The 19,651-nt window shown below is 44.6% G+C and overlaps 2 protein-coding genes and 3 long non-coding RNA genes across 7 annotated transcripts; 2 read left to right on the forward strand and 3 right to left on the reverse strand.

Annotated features, from left to right (window-relative positions):
• Positions 1–2,243: 2,243 nt before the first annotated feature.
• Positions 2,244–9,267, reverse strand: LOC137607115 (uncharacterized). Its single transcript, XR_011037960.1, has 3 exons — positions 8,572–9,267; positions 5,944–6,039; positions 2,244–4,508 (listed from the first exon to the last, which is right to left on the reverse strand). It is a non-coding gene; the product is annotated as an uncharacterized lncRNA (long non-coding RNA).
• Positions 9,268–10,017: 750 nt separating this feature from the next.
• On the reverse strand, positions 10,018–12,454 carry LOC137607110 (uncharacterized). Its single transcript, XR_011037956.1, has 3 exons — positions 12,149–12,454; positions 10,916–10,972; positions 10,018–10,809 (listed from the first exon to the last, which is right to left on the reverse strand). It is a non-coding gene; the product is annotated as an uncharacterized lncRNA (long non-coding RNA).
• Positions 11,109–13,774, forward strand: rnmt (RNA (guanine-7-) methyltransferase). 2 transcript variants are annotated; one of them, XM_068332561.1, is made up of 11 exons: positions 11,109–11,342; positions 11,786–11,886; positions 11,968–12,097; positions 12,167–12,292; positions 12,417–12,532; positions 12,624–12,805; positions 12,887–13,051; positions 13,131–13,248; positions 13,319–13,420; positions 13,497–13,530; positions 13,624–13,774. In XM_068332561.1, the coding sequence occupies exons 2-11, from the start codon at positions 11,824–11,826 to the stop codon at positions 13,659–13,661; spliced, it is 1,074 nt and encodes a 357-aa protein (XP_068188662.1). In that variant the 5' UTR covers positions 11,109–11,342; positions 11,786–11,823; the 3' UTR covers positions 13,662–13,774. The 2 variants fall into 2 exon arrangements, with proteins under 2 accessions (XP_068188662.1, XP_068188663.1); XM_068332562.1 differs by having other exon boundaries at positions 11,791–11,886.
• Positions 13,384–15,240, reverse strand: LOC137607113 (uncharacterized). The gene is made up of 3 exons (XR_011037959.1): positions 15,124–15,240; positions 13,632–13,974; positions 13,384–13,502 (listed from the first exon to the last, which is right to left on the reverse strand). It is a non-coding gene; the product is annotated as an uncharacterized lncRNA (long non-coding RNA).
• Positions 15,241–15,250: 10 nt separating this feature from the next.
• mindy1 (MINDY lysine 48 deubiquitinase 1) lies at positions 15,251–19,622 on the forward strand. 2 transcript variants are annotated; one of them, XM_068332507.1, is made up of 12 exons: positions 15,252–15,335; positions 16,009–16,685; positions 16,993–17,232; positions 17,302–17,465; positions 17,543–17,600; positions 17,768–17,832; positions 17,943–18,101; positions 18,183–18,285; positions 18,358–18,500; positions 18,676–18,870; positions 18,944–19,090; positions 19,179–19,619. In XM_068332507.1, exons 2-12 carry the CDS (start codon positions 16,355–16,357, stop codon positions 19,248–19,250), a joined length of 1,677 nt encoding a protein of 558 aa, XP_068188608.1. In that variant the 5' UTR covers positions 15,252–15,335; positions 16,009–16,354; the 3' UTR covers positions 19,251–19,619. The 2 variants fall into 2 exon arrangements, with proteins under 2 accessions (XP_068188607.1, XP_068188608.1); XM_068332506.1 differs by having other exon boundaries at positions 15,251–15,335; positions 16,993–17,465; positions 19,179–19,622.
• The last annotated feature ends 29 nt before the right edge of the window (positions 19,623–19,651 follow it).

Consider the following 19,651-nt stretch of genomic DNA (forward strand, 5'->3'; position numbering starts at 1 on the left):
GACCTTATAAGGAAAAGACCAAGGACATCTTTTTCATTACAGTAAAGAATTCGGACCATAATTAGTTTTGTGGAAGGTAAGCGATCTCAGACGTTAGTCAGACTGGATGAACCGAAGCATCTGCCAGCAGAGTCTCGTCTGTCAGATCTCCATCAGGAGGAATGTCAGACATACCAGACAGGATCAGAGGACGGACCTGATCCAGGATCAGAGGACGGAACTGATCCAGGACCCGAGGACGAAACTGATCCAGGATCAGCTGATACCAGGCTGGAGGACAACAGGTCTAATACAATGGTCACTGTCCAGACACTTCATATCTGATGACCGCTGTGTTGACCTCTAGTAGTAGTAGCAGTAGTAGTACTTGTAATACATCAAATAGAATCTAAAGAGACAACAACGTCCAACATTAAAAATTGTTCATTAACAGTAGCGAGACAAAGCCATACTTTTCATACAGATAACCAATTTATTTCAATTTTTTTCAAACTTGACAAGAAAACAGCTGAACATGAGTGAACCAATCAAAACAGAGGAGTACGCTAATTAGAGGTCTGATCAGTCAACGCTAGCATTGCTAGCATCGCAAGCATTAGCAGAGATTTTAACAGAAGGAATGACAAGCCAGCAGATGTTACTGAAAAAGAAAGTTTCTGTTCAGCAGAGAGCTGCTCCGAATCGGATGAGTCAATTATTCAGATTCCAACAGAATTTAAATTTGCAATCTTTATACCTAAAATAGACAGAAGGCCTGATTTATAATATGTAAATTATAAAGTTATAAAAAGTCAAAAATGAAACCCACTTACCTTTTGTGTTTCGTTCCCTCGATGTCCAACGTGTTGAAATTGATGGAAATTCAGAAATTCGCAGATGAAATTCAGAAATTTGCAGATGAAATTCAGAAATTCGCAGATGAAATTCGGAGAGTGAAATTCGGAAATACGCAACGGAAATGCCCGGAAATCGCTTTTGTTTGAAGTTGTTTGGTTTTTGAAGCTTCTTTTTTTGTTTGACCCCGCCCTCACACGCAGTTCGGTGTCCTACCTGTCGCCCAGGGTAGGATTCGATCCAACATCTCCTGGTATCGCATCCGCCGTCTTTATCCACTGAGCCATCTTCAGCGCTGAGGAGCAATGACGACCAGACGGAGGAAGAGCTGTCTGAAGGAGCGCCTGCAGGAAAAGGTTTCACCTGTCTGCTGTTTGACGAGGTGTTGAGGCCCAGCACCAACCACAGCTCAGCTGGTAGAGACGTTAGTCTGTGGAGCGGGTGGTCGCTGGATCGAATCCCTTTAGAAACTTCACTTATTTTGTGACTTAACAAACAACGACGTCTACAGATCAGAAATGTTTTTAAAGCTGCCTCTGAACATTTTCTTCTCATGGGTGGTTCTGTCCCAGAATGCACTCAGGTAATGGTTAGAAAAAAATGTAAAAAAATGTTACGTAAATCTCTGGTTCTAGTTCTCCTTCAAGTCCAAACACACCTTTTCCCCATCAGTGTTTCTCATTTGACTGAAAGGATCTTCACTAATCAATACTGATCATCTCCAGCTGGTGATGTTGCTAGGCAACAGCGCCTCCTGATGGACAGGCTGAAAGAGGAGGAGCTGCTGAAATGAGTTCCGTTCCACCTCTTCATGGAAGTGCTCAACCTGCGTAGCTCAGTGGGTAAAGCGGCTACTTGGACATCTGTTGTTTTTGGTTCAGGAGGTTCTGGGTTCGAACCCATCACCCGTCGGCAGTTTTCTGGGCTCATCTTTTTCAGCTGCTGACTCTCAGATTTTCCATGACTAGTGATTGTTCACAGATAGTATTAGTTCCACTTACCTTCTATGCTCTTTGTTTCCTTGAAGTCCAAGGTGGAAATTCATAAATTTAGTTTGAAATTCAGAAATTCTAAATCGAAATCCAGCTAGTTCTCAACATAGAAAAAGAATTGATTCCGAAAGGTTGCTTGTAAGCTGAATTGTTAGTAAGTCACTATTTATAAAATTTAAATCTATAGTCTCCATTTGAGGAGATTTAAATATCATTACTACTCTAAATTTTAAAGTACTATTTCCTAAGACTGACCAGAAACAATAATGGGACATAAGAACAACACGTAATAAAATAAAATACAGCTACAGGTCGTTTTGTGTTAAGTCGTGAACAGATTTTATGCAAAATTGACATGTGTTTTAAGGAGGTTTCTGAAAGAACCCTGATATCAACATTTGTTGTATTTGCCCAGATTCTCATCATATCCATCTTGGGGACAAGACTTCCAATATTTGAATTTATAAAACCAAGACCAGTTCTGCTTTTAACATCTAACAGAGTCGAGAGACAACGTATGGAGGTAGGAGACTCTGTATTAGGCTGGACATTTCCAGACAACATCAGCAAAAGTATAATCATACAGCGTGATTTAAATTTACCAGAGAATAAATTGTTTGAGCCTCTCTTGTCTACAAATTGCAGAGCAGAGTCGTCTGAGACGGTGAAGTGTTCCTCTAGCAGCAGAAGTTTTGAAGCCATTGGAGTCCCTCCATCTCTTATCAGTTGATGTAGTTGGTTTAACTGATGTCTTTCTTGACATCACTCAAACACGGTAATAAGATAAGATAATCCTTTATTGTCGCACAATGGGGAAATTTGTGTGTAATATGATGTTAAAAATCATCCATAAACACTCAAAAACTCAAGACTTCAGGCAAGGAGAAAGGAACAGAGAAAACAGAAGAGAATTTAAATGGAAAAGAATGAAATTTTGATATTCCATATTTTTGTTACAGACAGAAACTACAATAAAAACCAACAGTCTGATTTGACTTTAAACTTCAAAAATGTTTTTGTATCAACAGGACTCAACTAAATGACAAAAACATTTTTTTGTTGCTTTATCATGCTAAAATGTAATTTAGCAGCAGATGTAAAAGCAGATAGAAGACGGCCCATCCATCCATTGTCTAGACTTGCTCCTCCTGCTGTCGTGGGAGCACCCCGGTAACCATATAGTTTAATTATTTTTCCTGTAAAACACAAGCCAACTACTAAACCTGAACATTTCAATGAAGCATAATGACAGAACATTGTCTTACCTTTGACAAGAGTGCAGGTAAATGTGAGGTTCTTTGCTCAGGTGCATGGTTGATCCACCTATGAAGGATGTCAGTGAGTTCCTGCAAACTGAGCTCCAGGAACTCCTGGCTGGAAACAACCTCCTCAAACTCATTCATTAACAAGAAGTGAGCCTTGTGCTGCACTTCAGGACGTGAGATGGTGAACCGATGAACACCAATGCAGTTCTCTGGAGTGAGATTCTCTTCCAGGAAGTTGTTGCATGCCTCTACAATGTCAGTTAAAAGCAAATAGTCAGCTGCTATAAGCAGATCTTGTATTTTGTTCTCTGTCACAGAGACAGAACCTGAGTACCCAAAGTCAATGATGAGCTCCATCATCTCTGCAGACACGCCTGGTATGGTAAAATGTGTTCTATCACCTGCATGTCGGTAGAAAAGGGCGCTGTCAATAAAGAAAAGTAATAAAGTAACTGTAATACTACATCATGTGACCAAACTGAAAACAAATGATGATAAATCATGTGGCGTCATGTGGGCAATGACATCATAATCTGGAGGGCTGTGATTGGGAGGAACAGCCTGCCTGATCGGAACCCAATGTTCAGTTGTTGGACTTCTGTGCTGGCCACAGTTTGTCCATAACTAACACAGTGTTTGAGCATCAGGGTGTAACTAGAACTCTTGGTACCAGTGAACCCCGGGTCACAGATCAATGATTAACCTAGTAGACGTGTCAGCTGATCTACAGCCAAATGCTCTTGACACTTGGGTAAAGACAGAAGCTGAGCCTACAACAGATTGTCACCTGGTGGTGAGTATGATCAGGTTGTGAACTATAACTATATCAGCTTACATTGATATTCAGTAAGTTACTCACTCAAAGTATGGACTGCAGTTAACCATGATGTTCCTGTGAACATTGAAACTGATGATCCCAGCACAGATCACTGCGTTATGTAAAGGTTCCACAGCTCGTCTTAATCTTAGCATTTTTGAATTTCTTTCCATCACAATACCAACAGCTGCTTGTTTAAACTGTCTACTGGTTTAAATAATGAGAAGATCAAAGCACAAGCTGTGTGATGTAACATAATCAAAGCACAAAGAGAGCTCTGCTGAAAAGTGTTATTTCACAACTTAACACTTCTACTGTAGTTCCACATTCAGTTTCAATTTTGCTTTCATAAGAAGGACAAAAATGTCATTCTTATCTCCAGCTACACACTTGACGTGTTTAAATGTGTTACTTTTACAACCCCATCTGGAAGTGAAGCCTTGTGCAGTGTTAAATCCAGCAATGGGGGACTGTTTGTCATCAGTGGTGTTCAACAGCACAGGGGCTCCACAGGGAACCGTGCTCTCTCCCCTTCTCTTCACCCGCTACACCACGGACTTCTGGTACATCTCGGGTACATGCCATTTCATTTATTTTCACCTGTGAATTAACAAACAATGATGTCTACAGATCAGAGATATTTTTAAAGCTGCATCTGAACTCTTTCTTCTCGTGGGTGGTCCTGTCCCAGAATGCACTATGGTGGTGATGGTTAGAAAAAATAAACCACCGGTGCTGATATTGCTGATGGACGGGCTGAAAGGGGAGATGCTGCTGAAATGAGCTCCATTCTGCCTCTTGATTCAAGTGTTCAATCTGAGTAGCTCAGTGGGTAAAGAGGTTGGTTGGACATCTGTTCTTTATGGTTCAGGAGGTTGTGGGTTCGATCCCCTCACTCATCTCAGGCTTTTGGGCTCATCTTTCTGAGCAAAATTTAGTTCCCCTTACCTTCTGTGTTTTGTTCCCTTTAAGTCCAATGTGTTGTCATTAGTGGAAATTCAGAAATTTGCATTGTGAAATTTAAGAAATTCGCAATGGGAATACAGCTAGTCCTCAACATACAAACAGAAATGGTTCAGAGATGTTGGTCATAAGATGAATTATTATGAACAATTAACTTAGACGCCCAAATTAGGAGGAAGGATCTGGAAATAGAAATACTGGAGAACATGTTTAAGGTGGGTGACGGTCACAGGTGAATCAAGTTAACTATTAGAGTGTGAACTGTTGGAACCATACAAAAACTAATTTTGTGTTTGTAGGAAATAAAGATGACCAAATGAAATATACATTGTATGTTTTTATTTCCCGCGGTGGTGGTGACGATGATGTGACTAAGACAGTGAAATGTTCTCCTCTAATAGTGGCAATAGTATGAAGAACACAATTATTTGACAAACCCTCTGAGGAATCATCCTGAGGTGACGTAGGAGTAGACGTAGGCACTGGAAATAGGCCTTCAGCAGGAATATGGTCATCTCCACTCAGACTCTCATCCTGAAGTAAGCATGGATTAAGTTCTGTTGGGGGCCCTGTTCAGGGTAAGGCGTCAGCAGCCTCGGTTGCCATAGGTAACCCCTGTCCCCAAGCAAAAAAACCCCATCTGACTCTCTTGTAATGTGTAGTCGACACATTGGAGTGGATTAAACGATGGGGAGAAGTGATCGACCTGACTGATCACACACTGTCCTTGTCACCATTTATCTGTCATATCTCTCCTCCATGAACTTAAACAGCTGCGTGAATTTAAATGATCACCAGTCAGCAGACATCTGAGAGCCACAGTTCATAAACATGAACTCAAAAAAACTTAGACGGGTGAGGGGATTGAACCCACAACCACCTGAACCACAAACAACCAATATCCGACCAGCCTCTTTACCCACTGAGTAAAGAGGCTGGTGAAATGAGGCTGAACTCATTTCACCAGGTCCACCTGTTTCAGCACGTCCATCAGGAGGCGCTGTTGCCTCGCAACATCACCAGCTGGAGTTGAAAACCATACACATATTCATTCATTCATTCCTCTTCTTACCCACTTCATCCTCTTGCGCAGGTCACGGGGAACTGGAGCCTATCCCAGCTGCCAAGGGCGTGAGGTGGGGCATACTCCAGGCGCAACGCCAGTGCACTGCGGATCGTAAAAATATATTTTAATATATTATGTATAATTTTATACCTATTTATTGTACAGTAACATAACATTATGTGCTTTGAACAGTTTTCTAGTGAATTCAAATGTCCAACATTTGTGGTGGAAAAACGTAAAGTCTGGTGAAATGACAAACTTGATAACATCCCGCTTCAAAGCCGTGATGTACTGTGATTGTCAGTGTTCGTGTGTTTGTCCGTTCGTTAGCGAATCCACCAAATATTTTTGCAACCGTTGCAGACAGAAAGATGAAACAAAAAGCACATTACTCGGGTGACAAAGGGGATGAAATAAGATGACCTTGACCTTATCATTTTTTGTACTCTCAAGAACCGGATAAAATAGAAAAATGAGGGAGAAGGCCAGTGTGAGTGAGACTGTAAATCAAAGCTAGTGCTTTGATTTCCATTCTAAAATAATTTAGAGCTACTTATTAACTCTAATTAACCTGTAACTGCATTTATTTCCCTATGTGTTGTTTTTTTGTGTTCTGTTATCATTTCTGGTCAGTTTCAGGGAATAGAACTTTAGTATTTAGAGTAGTAATAACATTTAAATGACCTCAAAGAGCAATTATGGATTGAAATTTAACAAATAAGGACTTATGAACAATGCAACTGAAGAACAACCTCTTGGCGACAATTGTGTTCATATGTTGAGGATCACTTGTATTTCCGTGGTGAATTTCCATGGTGAATTTCCAAATTTCTGCTGCAAATTTCTGAAATTATATAAATCTCAATACCTTTGTCTTTAAGGGAACAAGAAACACAGAAGATGAGCAGAACTGATTTTTGTTCAAAAAGATGAGTCCAAAAAGATTTAGACGGGTGAGGGGATCGAACCCAGAACCTCCTGAACTATAAAGAACAGATGTCCAAACAACGTCTCTACCCAATGAGCTACTCAGATTGAAGACTATCACTGCCAACTTCTAACCAAATAAGTTACAAGAAAACTGATTTCCGCACATTTCCATTGTGAATTGCCAAATTTCAACATTTACATAGGGATATAGAGGTTCATTTCCAGCGACTAGCGCTCCAGTGTTCTAATGGTTAATTGTGTTTGCTCATTGCATCAGAAGGCTAATGGATGATCAGAAAACCCTTGTGCAATCATGTTATCACCACTGAAAACAGTTGGTTAGAAAGCTACTGTATTAAACCAACCTTCATTTGAGCAGGTTGCGTATCTGGAGCATCAAATTTGTGGCATCGATTAAATGCTCAAAATTACCAGAAAAATTAACCTGTCATGTGAAACTTGACAGTTTATTCTTGTTCTGGGAAATGAAGACTATTCCATGTGAGAAGTTGCAAAGAAGCTGAAGATTTCCTTCAATGGTGTGTCCTACTGCCTTCAGAGAACAGCACAAACAGGCTCTAAAGAAAAGAGGAAGGCTGAGCTGCACAACTGAGCAAGAAGATAAAAAGATAAGAATAGCGTCTCTTGTTTGAGAAATAACATCTCACAGGTCCTCAGCTGGCAGTTTCATTAAATAGTACCCACAAAACAACAGTGTCAACATCTACAGTGAAGAGGTGACTCCAGGCTGCTGGCCTTCAGGGCAGAGTGGCAAAGAAAGAGCTATATCTGAGACTGGCCAATAAAAGAAAAACATAAATATGGACAAAAAAACAGACATTGGCCAGGAAGAGCGGAAAAAAGTTATGGAACGGTGAATCGAAGTTTGAGGTGTTTGGATTACACAGAAGAACATTAATCAGATGCAGAACAGCTGAAAAGATGCTGAAAGAGTGCATGAAGCCATCTGTCAAGCATTGGGGGGGTAACGCGATGGGCTGAGGTTGATTCGGTGCTGGTAAAGTGGCAGATTTATTCAGGGTAAAAGGGATTTGGGATAAGGAATACTATCACTCCATTTTATCCCCTCCATTTCATGTGGACATGAAATGGAGGGTTCCATTTCTAGACTGGAACCAATTGCATCCTACAATTGGAGGATGACCCAAAGAATTCCTCCAAATTGTACAAGAACTATTTAGAGAAGACGCATACAGCTGGTGTTCTGTCAGTAATGGAGTGGCCAGCACAGTCACCAGATCTAAGCCCCATTGAGTTGTTGTGGGGGCAGCTTGACTGGATGGTACACAGGAAGTGCCCATCCAGCCAATCCAATTTATGGGAGGGGCTTCTAGAAGTGTGGGGTGAAATTTCTTCAGATTACCTCAACAAATTAACAGCTAGAAAGCCAAAGGTCTGCAATGCTGTGATTGCTGCTAATGGAGGATTCTTTGACAGAAGCAAAGTTTAAAGGAAAAAAATATTATTTCAAATACAAATGATGGTGGTAAATAAAAGCGTGACTTTTCATGGAAAATACAAAATTGTCTGGGTGAACCCAAACTTTTGGAATGTACTTCATTTTGAGCTGCTGCAAAGTATTCCTCTCCCCCCAGGATAAATAAAATAAATTAATACACTATCATTCAAGCCGTTCTCCCCGGAAAATTTGTCATGATTGCAACAGAATACGTTTAAACTTACTTTGAGCAGCAATTTCCTTCCACGTCATCTCCTTCTTTTTAGCCACAGCCCTGTTGGCCTTTCTTCAGAAAATGTTCTCAAAGTCAGTCATGAAGCACACATTTCCCCATCATTGTTTCTTCTTTCACTGTAAGGACCTGTACTAATCAGTACTGATCAACTCCAGCTGGTGATGTTGCTAGGAAACAGCTCCTCCTGGTGGAAGGGCTGAAAGAGGAGTTGATAAAATGAGCTCTGTTTCACCTCTATGAAGGTGTCTGAGTAGCTCAGTGGGTAAAGAGGCTGGTTGGGTACTGGTTCTTTTATGATTCAGGAGGTTGTGGGTTCGATCCCCTCACCCGTCTGAGGTTTTTTCGGGATAATCTTTTAGAGCTGTGGCTCTCAGGTGTTTATTGACTAGCGATCATTTAAATTCACACAGCTGTTTAAGTTTATGGAGGAGAAACATGATTCTGATGATAAGGAGGCTGCTGGGAGCTCAGATGGTACAGACTTCAGGACGAGACTTCAGGACGAGACTTCAGGACGAGACTTCAGGACGCCACCGACGTGTTGACACAATGGAGACTACAGAGACTTTCAAGCCTGACGCTACAGTAGAATAAGAAACAAATGGCGGCGAGGACTTCATGTGTGATCAGTCAGCTGACCTGATGGCAGACAAGAGAGAGACAACATTTCATCCTGATGAAAACAAGAAACAACAAAACAAAGAAATTTTCTGTTCAGGAGAGAACTGCTCAGAATCAGACGAGTTAAACATTCAGATTCTAACCGACTTAAAAGTTGTAGTTTTTACCTAAAATAGACAGAGGGCCTGATTTATAATATGTAAATTATAAAGTCACACAAAGTCAAAAATGAAACCCACTTACCTTTTGTGTTCTTTGTTCCCTTGAAGTCCAACTTGTTGAAATTGATGGAAATTCAGAAATTTGCAGATGAAATTCAGAAATTCGTAGATGAAATTCAGAAATTCGCAGATGAAATTCGGAGATGAAATTCGGAAATACGCAACGGAAATACGCAACGGAAATGCCCGGAAATCGCTTTTGTTTGAAGTTGTTTGGTTTTTGAAGCTTCTTTTTTTGTTTGACCCCGCCCTCACACGCAGTTCGGTGTCCTACCTGTCGCCCAGGGTAGGATTCGATCCAACATCTCCTGGTATCGCATCCGCCGTCTTTATCCACTGAGCCATCTTCAGCGCTGAGGAGCAATGACGAGCAGACGGAGGAAGAGCTGTCTGAAGGAGCGCCTGCAGGAAAAGGTTTCACCTGTCTGCTGTTTGACGAGGCGCTGAGGCCCAGCACCAACCACAGCTCAGCTGGTAGAGACGTTAGTCTGTGGAGCGGGTGGTCGCTGGATCGAATCCCTTTAGAAACTTCACTTATTTTGTGACTTAACAAACAAAGATGTCTACAGATCAGAAATGTTTTTTATTTGTCTTGGAATTTTATTCCAGGTCACCTCAAAACACACATTTTCCGATTATTGTTTCTGTTTTGACTGAAAGGACCTTTACTCATCAATATTGATCAACTCCAGCTGGTGATGTTGCTAGGCAACAGTGCCTCCTGATGGACGGGCTGAAAGAAGAGGAGTTGCTGAAATGAATTTCGGTACCTCTTCATGAAAGTATTCAACCTGAGTAGCTCAGTGGGTAGAGCGACTGGTTGGGTGTTGGTTCAGTAGGTTGTGGGTTCAATCCCCACACCTGTCTTTTGGGCTCATATTTTTGAGCCCAAACAAACGTTTCATCCTGATGAGAAGAAGGAACAACGAATCACTGAATGTTTTTAAGAAAGAAAGTTTCTGTTCAGGAGAGAGCTGCTCTGAATAGGACCGAGTCAGTTATTCAGATTTAAACAGAATTCAAATTTGAATTTTTTCACACCAGCTAGTCCTCAAAATACGCAGTTGGTACGAAGAGGTTGTTCGTAAGTTGAATTGTGGCTCTCCGATGTCTGCTGACTAGTGATCATTTAAATTCACACAGCTGTTTAAGTTCATGGAGGACAAACATGACTGATGAGGAGGCTGCTGGGAGCTCAGAGGGCAGGGACTTTGGGTTGCTGACGCCACCACATCAACACAATGTGACCGTGTTCTGTTCCGTTCCAATCTGAGTAGCTCAGTGGGTAAAGAGGTTGGTCGGACATTGGTTCTTTATGGTTCAGGAGGTTGCGGGTTCGATCCCCTCACCCATCTGAGGTTTTTGGGCTCATATTTTTTATTCAGCTGCTTCGAATCAGACGAGTCAGTTATTCACATTCAAACAGAATTTAAATTTGTATATTTTACACTTAAAATAAAGGCCCGGAGGTTCCGGGTTCAATTCCCTCACCTGTCTGAGGTGAGGTGCACAGCTCCCCCTGCTGGACATCTGACGTCACGGAATAAACTGGAAAAATCACAACAACACAAAAGAAAAATCTCATTTGAAACAACTTTATATTTAATCGTTTCACGCTAACGGTTTCATGTTAAAGTCAGTGCATGTATACAAACCTCAACAAAACAACTGATACAGAAAACTACAAAAATAAAAACCACCAAGACATGTTGTGTTAAAGTTGATAGAAAAATAAACATTAAATGGAGATGGAAACACGTATAAGTTTAGAATGAATGAACGAAAAGACAAACGTGACGAAGAAAACAAACAACTGAGAGACCCGGCGCATCCTCCCGGAAATCTGATGCGGCGCACAGCGATGACGTAACACACCCGGAAGCTACGCCAGTTCTGCGCGTCCTGTCGGCTAAACGCGGTGAGTTTACATCGGATTCTTGTAGCTTTGGGGTTTAAACGTTCATGTTTCGGTTCGCAGCTCGTTAGTTCTGACGCGTCTGAACCAGCCTGACCAGTTGCTGGCTGTTTATGTCAGACTGTTGCTGGTTAACCTCTGGAGGTGTTAGCATGCTAGCGGCTAGCGTCACCGTTATGAGCAGAATGAAAACAAACTTCCGTCTCAGGAAAAACTTTAAACTATTTGCTCCTCCTGACACAACGAGTCGACCCGGGAGGATCGGGTCGTGTTATCGGGTTAAACATTGGTGGATTATCGCCTGTTAGCACCAATCGATCATCTGCATCGATCGTCTTTACGGATTCACACTCATATTGAGGGTTCCGTCAGGAGTAAATTCTGTTTTTTATGTGAAAGTAACAAAAAAATCAATAACTGTTATTGTTCTCTTCCTCTCTGATCAGTTTAGGTTTTGTTGAACCGGATCAATAAAGCCTGACTGATGGAGCCTCAATCGGTTCAGTCAGAACCAAAGAGGGAAAGGGATGACTCCCCCAACAAGGAGGTGGTACATTTACTGACTGATTGATCGTGTATCGGCGCTGATGTTACAGATGATTGATGACACATGTTATTGATCCTCCAGGTACCCGATCACAGCGTGAAGGTGGCGAGGCATTACAACCGCCTGCAGGAGGTCGGCCGCGCTGCTCGAAGTCGGAGCAGAATCTTCTTCATGAGGAACTTTAACAACTGGCTGAAGAGCGTCCTGATTGGTAATCACGACTCGTTATCAATACATCGGGTGTGATGAAATTCGTTCTCACCGATTGTTTGATTGACAGGTGAGATTCTGGAGCAGGTCCGAGGGGCGGGGTCTCAACAGGTGTGCGTGTTGGACCTGGGCTGTGGGAAAGGAGGAGATCTGTTGAAGTGGAGGAAAGGACGGATTGATCACCTGGTCTGCGCAGGTAGTGGCCTGTTATTGATTAGTTTGATCGGACAGTCTATTGTGTCGTAGTCTGTCTCTCTTCTGCAGCCGGATCACCTCAAGTCCTGATCAGACGGCGATTGACGATCGATACATTCTTCCAGATATCGCTGCCGTGTCTGTGGAGCAGTGTCAGAGTCGCTACGAGGACATGAAGAGGAGGAGTCACGCCAACGACGGGATCTACAGCGCTCAGTTCATCACGGCCGACTGCTCAAAGGTGGAGCGAAGACACGCCCATATCAGGAGCAGAGACGCTCTGATTGGACGGTACAGATCTAACTAACTGTGGTTTCTTCTCTTGTATTCAGGAGGTTTTATCAGAGAAGCTGGACGACCCAGCGCTGACGTTCGACGTCTGCAGCTGTCAGTTCGTTTATCACTACTCCTTCGAGAGCGAGCAGAAGGCAGACATGATGCTGAGGAACGCCTGTGAGCGCCTGAAACCCGGGGGTTTCTTCATCGGGACGACGCCAGACGCTTTCGAACTCGTGTAAGCTTGACAACCAACGTGTCGTTTAACGCCGCTCCGACCTGATCCGCCTTGAACCGCCTCGTCTTCGCACCTCCACAGGAAACGTCTGGAGGCGTCCGACTCGCTGTCGTTCGGCAATGAGGTGTTCAACGTTTCCTTCCAGTCCAAAGGCGACTACCCTCTGTTCAGATGTCAGTACCACTTCAGCCTGGAGGACGTCGTCGACGTCCCAGAGTTCCTCGTCTACTTCCCTCTGTTCGAACAGTGAGTTGATTATGACGAGGTCACGCAGGAAGGTTCTGGTACCGGGTCCTGGGCTAAAACCCATCTGTCTCTGCGTCAGCATGGCGAAGCGTTACAACATGCGTCTGGTGTCCAAGCAGAGGTTCTCCGAGTTCTTCCAAGAGAAGGTGAAGAACGAGCATCATCGCAGCCTCATGAAGAAAATGATGGCGCTGGAGGTAAGGATCCATTTTGCGTCTGTTTTCACTCGTCCCATCAGCTGTTACAAAACGTCTTTTGTGTTTTCAGCCGTTTCCCGGTGAGGACGGCGGTCAGCTGGCGACAGACAGCCAAGGAGAATACCGCCATGCTAAAGAGCACTGCGACAAAACTGGAGTCAAACATGCGCTGGTGGGTCTGCAGCCAGGAAGCAGGTAAAGGATGGTTCTGGTCCACTTCGGTCTAACCGTGTTGTCTCTGTGTGCAGGGGACCCTGAGCAGATCAGAGTGGGAAGCAACCAGTAAGTTTCACTTTCAAGTTGTTTTCAGCTTCAGAGAAAAAGTTTCAGCCGATGGTAAATAATGACCATGCCCGTTCTCTCTGCCCCGTCCAGGTATCTACCTGGTGTTTGTTTTTCAGAAGACGTCCTGATGCTCATCTCCTGTGGTTTCCGGCGTACGTCTTCTGTTTTTCCTGTGTTGATAATTTTATGTTTGTTTTTTGATAAGCTTCATTCTGTGTGAATTAAAACGGAATCTCAAGTCTTTGGGTCTCTTTTTTTCAAAATGGACAAAATAGTAAAGCTTTCTGGTCTCCCTTTTGGGCGTTCCGATCAGCTCAGGTCATCTCGACGTGTCCAGAGAATTCACACACACGCCGAAACACAACCTCAGGGTCCGTCCAGCTGGTCCTGAAGCAGAACCCCCATCCTGAGGGGATGGCTCTCCAATCCTGAACGTTTGAACTTCGAAAACAAATCAATAGTGGTGAATACTCATCGCCATGGAGACATCAATAACACAAATAATGCTGAAAAACCCACACTAGTAAGAAAGAAAATAGAGACAGAAGAAATGTTAATATTCAACTGCTGGAGACTGAAAGCGGAAAGAAAATTATTCCCCCAAGCAGATTATTAAAGGATGTTTGTTCTTCTAAAACAAAATTCAAGTGGCAGCAACACGGGAATCATCAGAAAAGCTGACAACTTTATCCAGTTTTGTTTTTGTTCCACTTCCACATAGATAGATAGATAGATAGATAGATAGATAGATAGATAGATAGATAGATAGATACATAGATAGATACATAGATAGATAGATAGATAGATAGATAGATAGATAGATAGATAGATAGATACATAGATAGATAGATACATAGATAGATAGATAGATAGATACATAGATAGATACATAGATAGATACATAGATAGATAGATAGATAGATAGATAGATAGATAGATAGATAGATAGATAGATAGATACATAGATAGATAGATACATAGATAGATAGATACATAGATAGATAGATACATAGATAGATAGATAGATAGATAGATAGATAGATAGATAGATAGATAGATAGATAGATAGATAGATAGATAGATAGATAGATAGATAGATAGATGGATGGATAGATAGATACTTTATTCATACCAGAGGTACCAGGCATTATATAATGAATACTGGATAAAAACCAGGAGAAAAAGAAACACTGACACCACAGGACATACACGACACTAAGAGACACATGCAGCAAAAATAGGACATATAAACTAAAATATAAACAGTATAAAATGTAATAAAACGTAAAGATAGCAGGAAGGCCACTTGGGTGAGGTACACCCTTGTTACATCGTAAGGCATGACAATATCTAATATATTAATTATTATTATTATATTAATTAACTAAATATTAATTACACAGTTAAAACCTTATAAATGAATCTTCTGTACTAATTTTTTTGGGGATTAATTACATTTCTGCTGTTCAGCTACTTCCGGTCGTATTTGTGTTTATGGCTAGCCGTTTGATAACGAACTTTTTAAAAAGTGGACGAACACCTCCGGTACCAGTTTGTCCGTTACTTGTTTTTATAGTTTTAATTACTCACATTTTCCCGTTGCACTAAAAACTTTCGCCTTTCTTTTCGCCTTTCTTTCGTTTAATCGGATGAAAGGTTTTTACTAGCCAAACAACGCAACTCTTTTCCCCGGATGTGACGTAACGTGTTTGTTTCCTATGTGGGCGTGGCCTGTGAAGCTCCTGTCTCCACTGTAGAGAGAAGTGTAAACAGCTAGCATGCCCGCTAGCCAACGAGAACAGGTAAGACGATTGTATTTTACCGACGGACGGCGATGACACAAACCAGGAGGTCAGTGACGTAACTGTGACGTAAGAATTCTTAGCGAGAAGTCCGTCTTTGTGCTTTACGCGTAACTTGTCTGAGTTAGCTTTAAGCGGTGTCGTCATGTTTGCTAACTCAGGGAGTTGTGCTGGTAATCTGTCCGGAAGCGTAGCCGCCAGATTTATGATGACGTAACGCCGGGATGACGTCAGACTAACGCCGTTAACCTGACGGACAGAGACGGAGGCAACTTTTATTCGCTTTATTTGCCGTCAGAGTGACGCCGAGCTGCTCCTGTCGGCGTTCCGGGAAACTTCAGCCGAACGTCCTGATCGATCAGTGGAGCTGAAATCCGATCTGAAATCAATGGAGCGGCTCTAAAAGTCACGCACGCGCCAGCGAAATTCAATCCGAGCTCTTCAAAGAGCTCAGCATCCAATCAGGTGCGCAGGCAGAGATGGACAACCAACATGAGCTCGATCGCTGGTGATCGATCGATTCTGTGCTCCATGCAAAGGTCCCCCAGGTGATCGGATGGGAAGTGGATCAGACACTCCGGTTGTGTTCCAATCACCACGATCAAACTGTTTGACTGGATTCATTTGTACATTATTGATCTGAGCAGTTGACATTATTTGTCTGTGTCGTCAGGTTGGCTGGGACGTGTGACCAATCAGACGATGGCACCAGGTGGAGTCTGTCTCTGCTGATACTTCCTGTCAGGTGGAGGTCAGGATATTCTGCCTTCAGTGTTGTACTGGTGAATTCTGCCGGTGCCTTTAACTCTGTCGGGTAGAAAAGGTGTGTTTGATTTGTGAACCGCTCTGGCGGCCATGGTGGGGCCTGAGCCGGCGCCTGTCACCTCCGCTGCCACGCCTCCACCTTAGAGCGGCGTTCCAAACTGTGACGGATTCTGGAGCTGCGTTTTTCCCTCCGAAGCTTCATTGTGTTGAGAAATCACCAGAAACTGTTCGGCGCCGACGATCGGCCAATCATCATGGCGGAATCCGGTGAGGCGCCGGTCGCATCGACGGCAGACCTGATGACTGAACTCCACAAAGATGAGACGTCTGTTCCTTCTGAAAACGTTGCCAAAGAACTGCTGGTTGCCATGGTGACGGACACCACGTTGGGGTCTGGTGGTGCAGCTGAGGTTCCAAGTGCCGATGGTCCTCCTCCTGCCAGAATTCCAGAGGAGGAAGCCACGCCCACTCCGCCCGAGTCATCCTTGTCACTGTCGTCTGAAAACGAGACGCTAACCTTAGCTACCACAGAAGAAGAGTCCCTGCTGAGGACGAATGGCGGACTGGATAGAGGAGGAAACCCAGGTAAGAGGGCGGGGCAGACCCAGAATCAGCTCCAAGAAAAAACCCGACTTAAGTTTACTTGAGCCTGACTTGAGTCTGACTTAAACCTGAGCTTCACTCACTGGACTATGACTGAAGCCGTCATTTCAGCAGCTAAATCCAGCAGCTAGCCGTGTGTTGGTGCATGCTAGCTATGCTGTATTAATAGTAATGTATTAAATGATGGAAGGAGCTAATTAGCATGACTTCCTGTGAATGTAGCTAACGTTACACAGCTTGAAGCCACTCCTACCTCTGTGTTGCTGAGCGGCCTCTGATTCGTCTCCAGACCTGGATCCGGACCTGGACCCCGAGGAGACTTCCTCCGTGCTGACGGCGGGCGGCTCGGACGACCAGCGTGAGTCGTCCGACTCGGCTTCCTTCTCCATCCCCAGTCTGGAGCTGTCGGACGGAGTCGCGGTCGCAGGGAACTCTCCAGACCTGGAAGACGGCGCTCCGGAGGGAGGTGTGGCCTCTCTGGCCGTCGCGGCGCCTCATCAGGCGGCGGAAGAGACGCCGGAGGCCACCGGTGAGACGTCCTGGAGTTCACGGTCCAGTCTTTGTGTTCTGAAGCTAACGCTCGTCCTCCCGTCCACAGGGGGCGCTGCGGCCGCGGCTTCAGACGCCGAGCCGTCCACGCCGGCGTATTACCTGGTGAAGTGGATCACCTGGAAGGAGAAGAAGACGCCCATCATCACTCAGAGCGAGAACGGACCCTGCCCCCTGCTGGCCATCATGAACACGCTGTTTTTGCGCTGGAAGGTAAAATGCGTTGGTCACATGACCCGTGGTGGTCGCCATAGCAACAGTTTTTAAGTCTCGTCACACGTCTGTTTCAGGCTAACCTTCCTGCCCAGACGGAGGTGGTGACCACCGAGGACCTGATGACTCACCTGGGTAAGGTCGAGTCGTCAGCCAATCAGCTACTTGTTCCCTCCCCCTTAGGATCGGGTTCATCGAGACCTTCCAAAATAAAGCGTAATGAGTTTAATGGAGCTGCTGTTGAACTTTGTGTTCCCTTCATGTGTGTGTGTGTGTGTGTGTGTGTGTGTGTGTGTGTGTAGGTGAGTGTGTGTTGTCGGTCACACCCAGAGAGAAGGCTGATGGGATGGAGCTCAACTTCCAACAGGTACACACACCTGTGCAGGAAACCAGGTGGCTTTCAAAATAAAGTTCAGGCAAAATAATGATTGTGTGTGTGTGTGTGTGTGTGTCCGTGCGTGTGTGTGTGTGTGTCAGAACATGAACGATGCCATGGCGGTGCTTCCTAAACTGTCCACCGGTCTGGACGTGAACGTGCGTTTCACGGGTGTGACGGACTTTGAATACACGCCGGAGTGTATCGTGTTCGACCTGCTGGACATCCCGCTGTACCACGGCTGGCTGGTCGACCCTCAGGTACGTCCGCACCTGAAACGCCACGCGGTCCCAGCGCCGCCGTGCATTCTGTCTGCCATGTTTTTCACTTCCTGTGTCCAGAGCCCCGAGGTGGCGGCGTCCGTGGGGAAGCTGAGCTACAACCAGCTGGTGGAGAAAATCATCGACTACAAACACTCTGCAGACAGCAGCCGAGTCAGCGAAGGTAACGCGCAGCGCCACGATGGCACAGGCGTGACCAGTCATGCGGGAAGCGCTCACCTGTGTCTCGCTGCAGGTCTGGTGGCCGAACAGTTCCTGGAGTCGACGGCGACCCAGCTGTCGTATCACGGCCTCTGTGAGCTGAACACCACCGCCAAGGAGGGGGAGATCTCCGTGTTCTTCAGGAACAACCACTTCAGCACCATGATCAAACACAAGGTACACGTCTGCGCCTGTGCACAGGTCACCTGTACCTAAAATGAAATGTAACGGTCGCTAAGGGTCACCTATACCTCAAATTAAACAAGACTGTCCCTCAGGGTCACCTGTACCTTGTGTAAGATGTGACTCCCTCACGGTCACCTGTGCCTCTACTAATGTTTGGGTCCCTCAGGGTCACCTGTACCTGTTGGTGACTGACCAGGGCTTCCTCCAGGAGGAGGGTCTGATCTGGGAGTCTCTTCATAACGTCGAGGGAGACGGGAACTTCTGCGACTCAGATTTTCGGCTGTGTCATCCCCCTCAAAGAGCTCCGCCCACCTCTGCCCCGCCCCCCAGCAGCCAGGAGCAGCAGAGACAGATCGACCAGGTGGGTCCAAGCAGGTGTGATGAAGCGTCTGTGACGAACGAGACCAATGACTGATGTCATCTATTGCTGGTAGGACTACCTGGTGGCCGTGTCGCTGCAGCAGCAGCAGGACGGGGCCCCGGGGCCCCTGAGCGACCTGGAACTGGCCCGACAGCTCCAGCAGGAGGAGTACCAACAGCAGCAGCAGCAACAGCAGCAGCAGCCGCCAGCATCACAGCAGGTGACCAGTACTAATACACCATCAGAGTAATCAATAACGATTCAATGAGGTCATGAATTTGTAGTCATGGTGACGATGATGTTTCCAGGTCAGAGGTCAGGGGTCGCAGCAGGGCGGAGCCAGGAGACGAGACAAGGACTCGGACTGTGTCGTCTTATAGACTCTTCGTCACCGTCTTGTGCGAGTCATCAGTGTGAATCTATCAGCTTTATCAATGATTATTAGTGTTTGATCAGTTGCAGACAAGAAGAGACGATTTGATTGCGAATCATTGAGCTTTAGGGCTGATTGGTTGTTTAATCCAGCGAATGAGACGCCGCTTTTCAACAGGAAGTTTAACGTTAATCATTTCCTCGCCAGTTTCTACAGGTTGGTTAATTTTTGTCGCAGGTTACTCACTTTCTAATGAGTGATCAATTAACAGTTCATGTAAAGCAGGGATGCTAATGTTGACACTAACGTTCTAAAGGTCACGTGTTCGGAGATGAGTCAGCTGTTTTCTGCTGAACAAATGAGAAGAAATGGAGCTTTAATAAAACTGTTCTGTCTGAAAGGGTTGGT

Source organism: Antennarius striatus, chromosome 14 (assembly GCF_040054535.1).
Source record: "Antennarius striatus isolate MH-2024 chromosome 14, ASM4005453v1, whole genome shotgun sequence".
NCBI classification, from domain to species: Eukaryota; Metazoa; Chordata; class Actinopteri; order Lophiiformes; family Antennariidae; genus Antennarius; species Antennarius striatus.

Coding starts and splice junctions, on each gene's coding strand:
- rnmt (XM_068332561.1), top strand. CDS start 11,824: ATGGAGCCTCAATCGGTTCAGTCAGAACCAAAGAGGGAAAGGGATGAC. Junction 12,098..12,166: donor GCTGAAGAGCGTCCTGATTG/GTAATCACGACT, acceptor TTTGATTGACAG/GTGAGATTCTGGAGCAGGTC. Junction 12,806..12,886: donor CCAGACGCTTTCGAACTCGT/GTAAGCTTGACA, acceptor GCACCTCCACAG/GAAACGTCTGGAGGCGTCCG.
- mindy1 (XM_068332506.1), top strand. CDS start 16,355: ATGGCGGAATCCGGTGAGGCGCCGGTCGCATCGACGGCAGACCTGATG. Junction 17,466..17,542: donor CGCTGTTTTTGCGCTGGAAG/GTAAAATGCGTT, acceptor CGTCTGTTTCAG/GCTAACCTTCCTGCCCAGAC. Junction 17,601..17,767: donor GGACCTGATGACTCACCTGG/GTAAGGTCGAGT, acceptor GTGTGTGTGTAG/GTGAGTGTGTGTTGTCGGTC.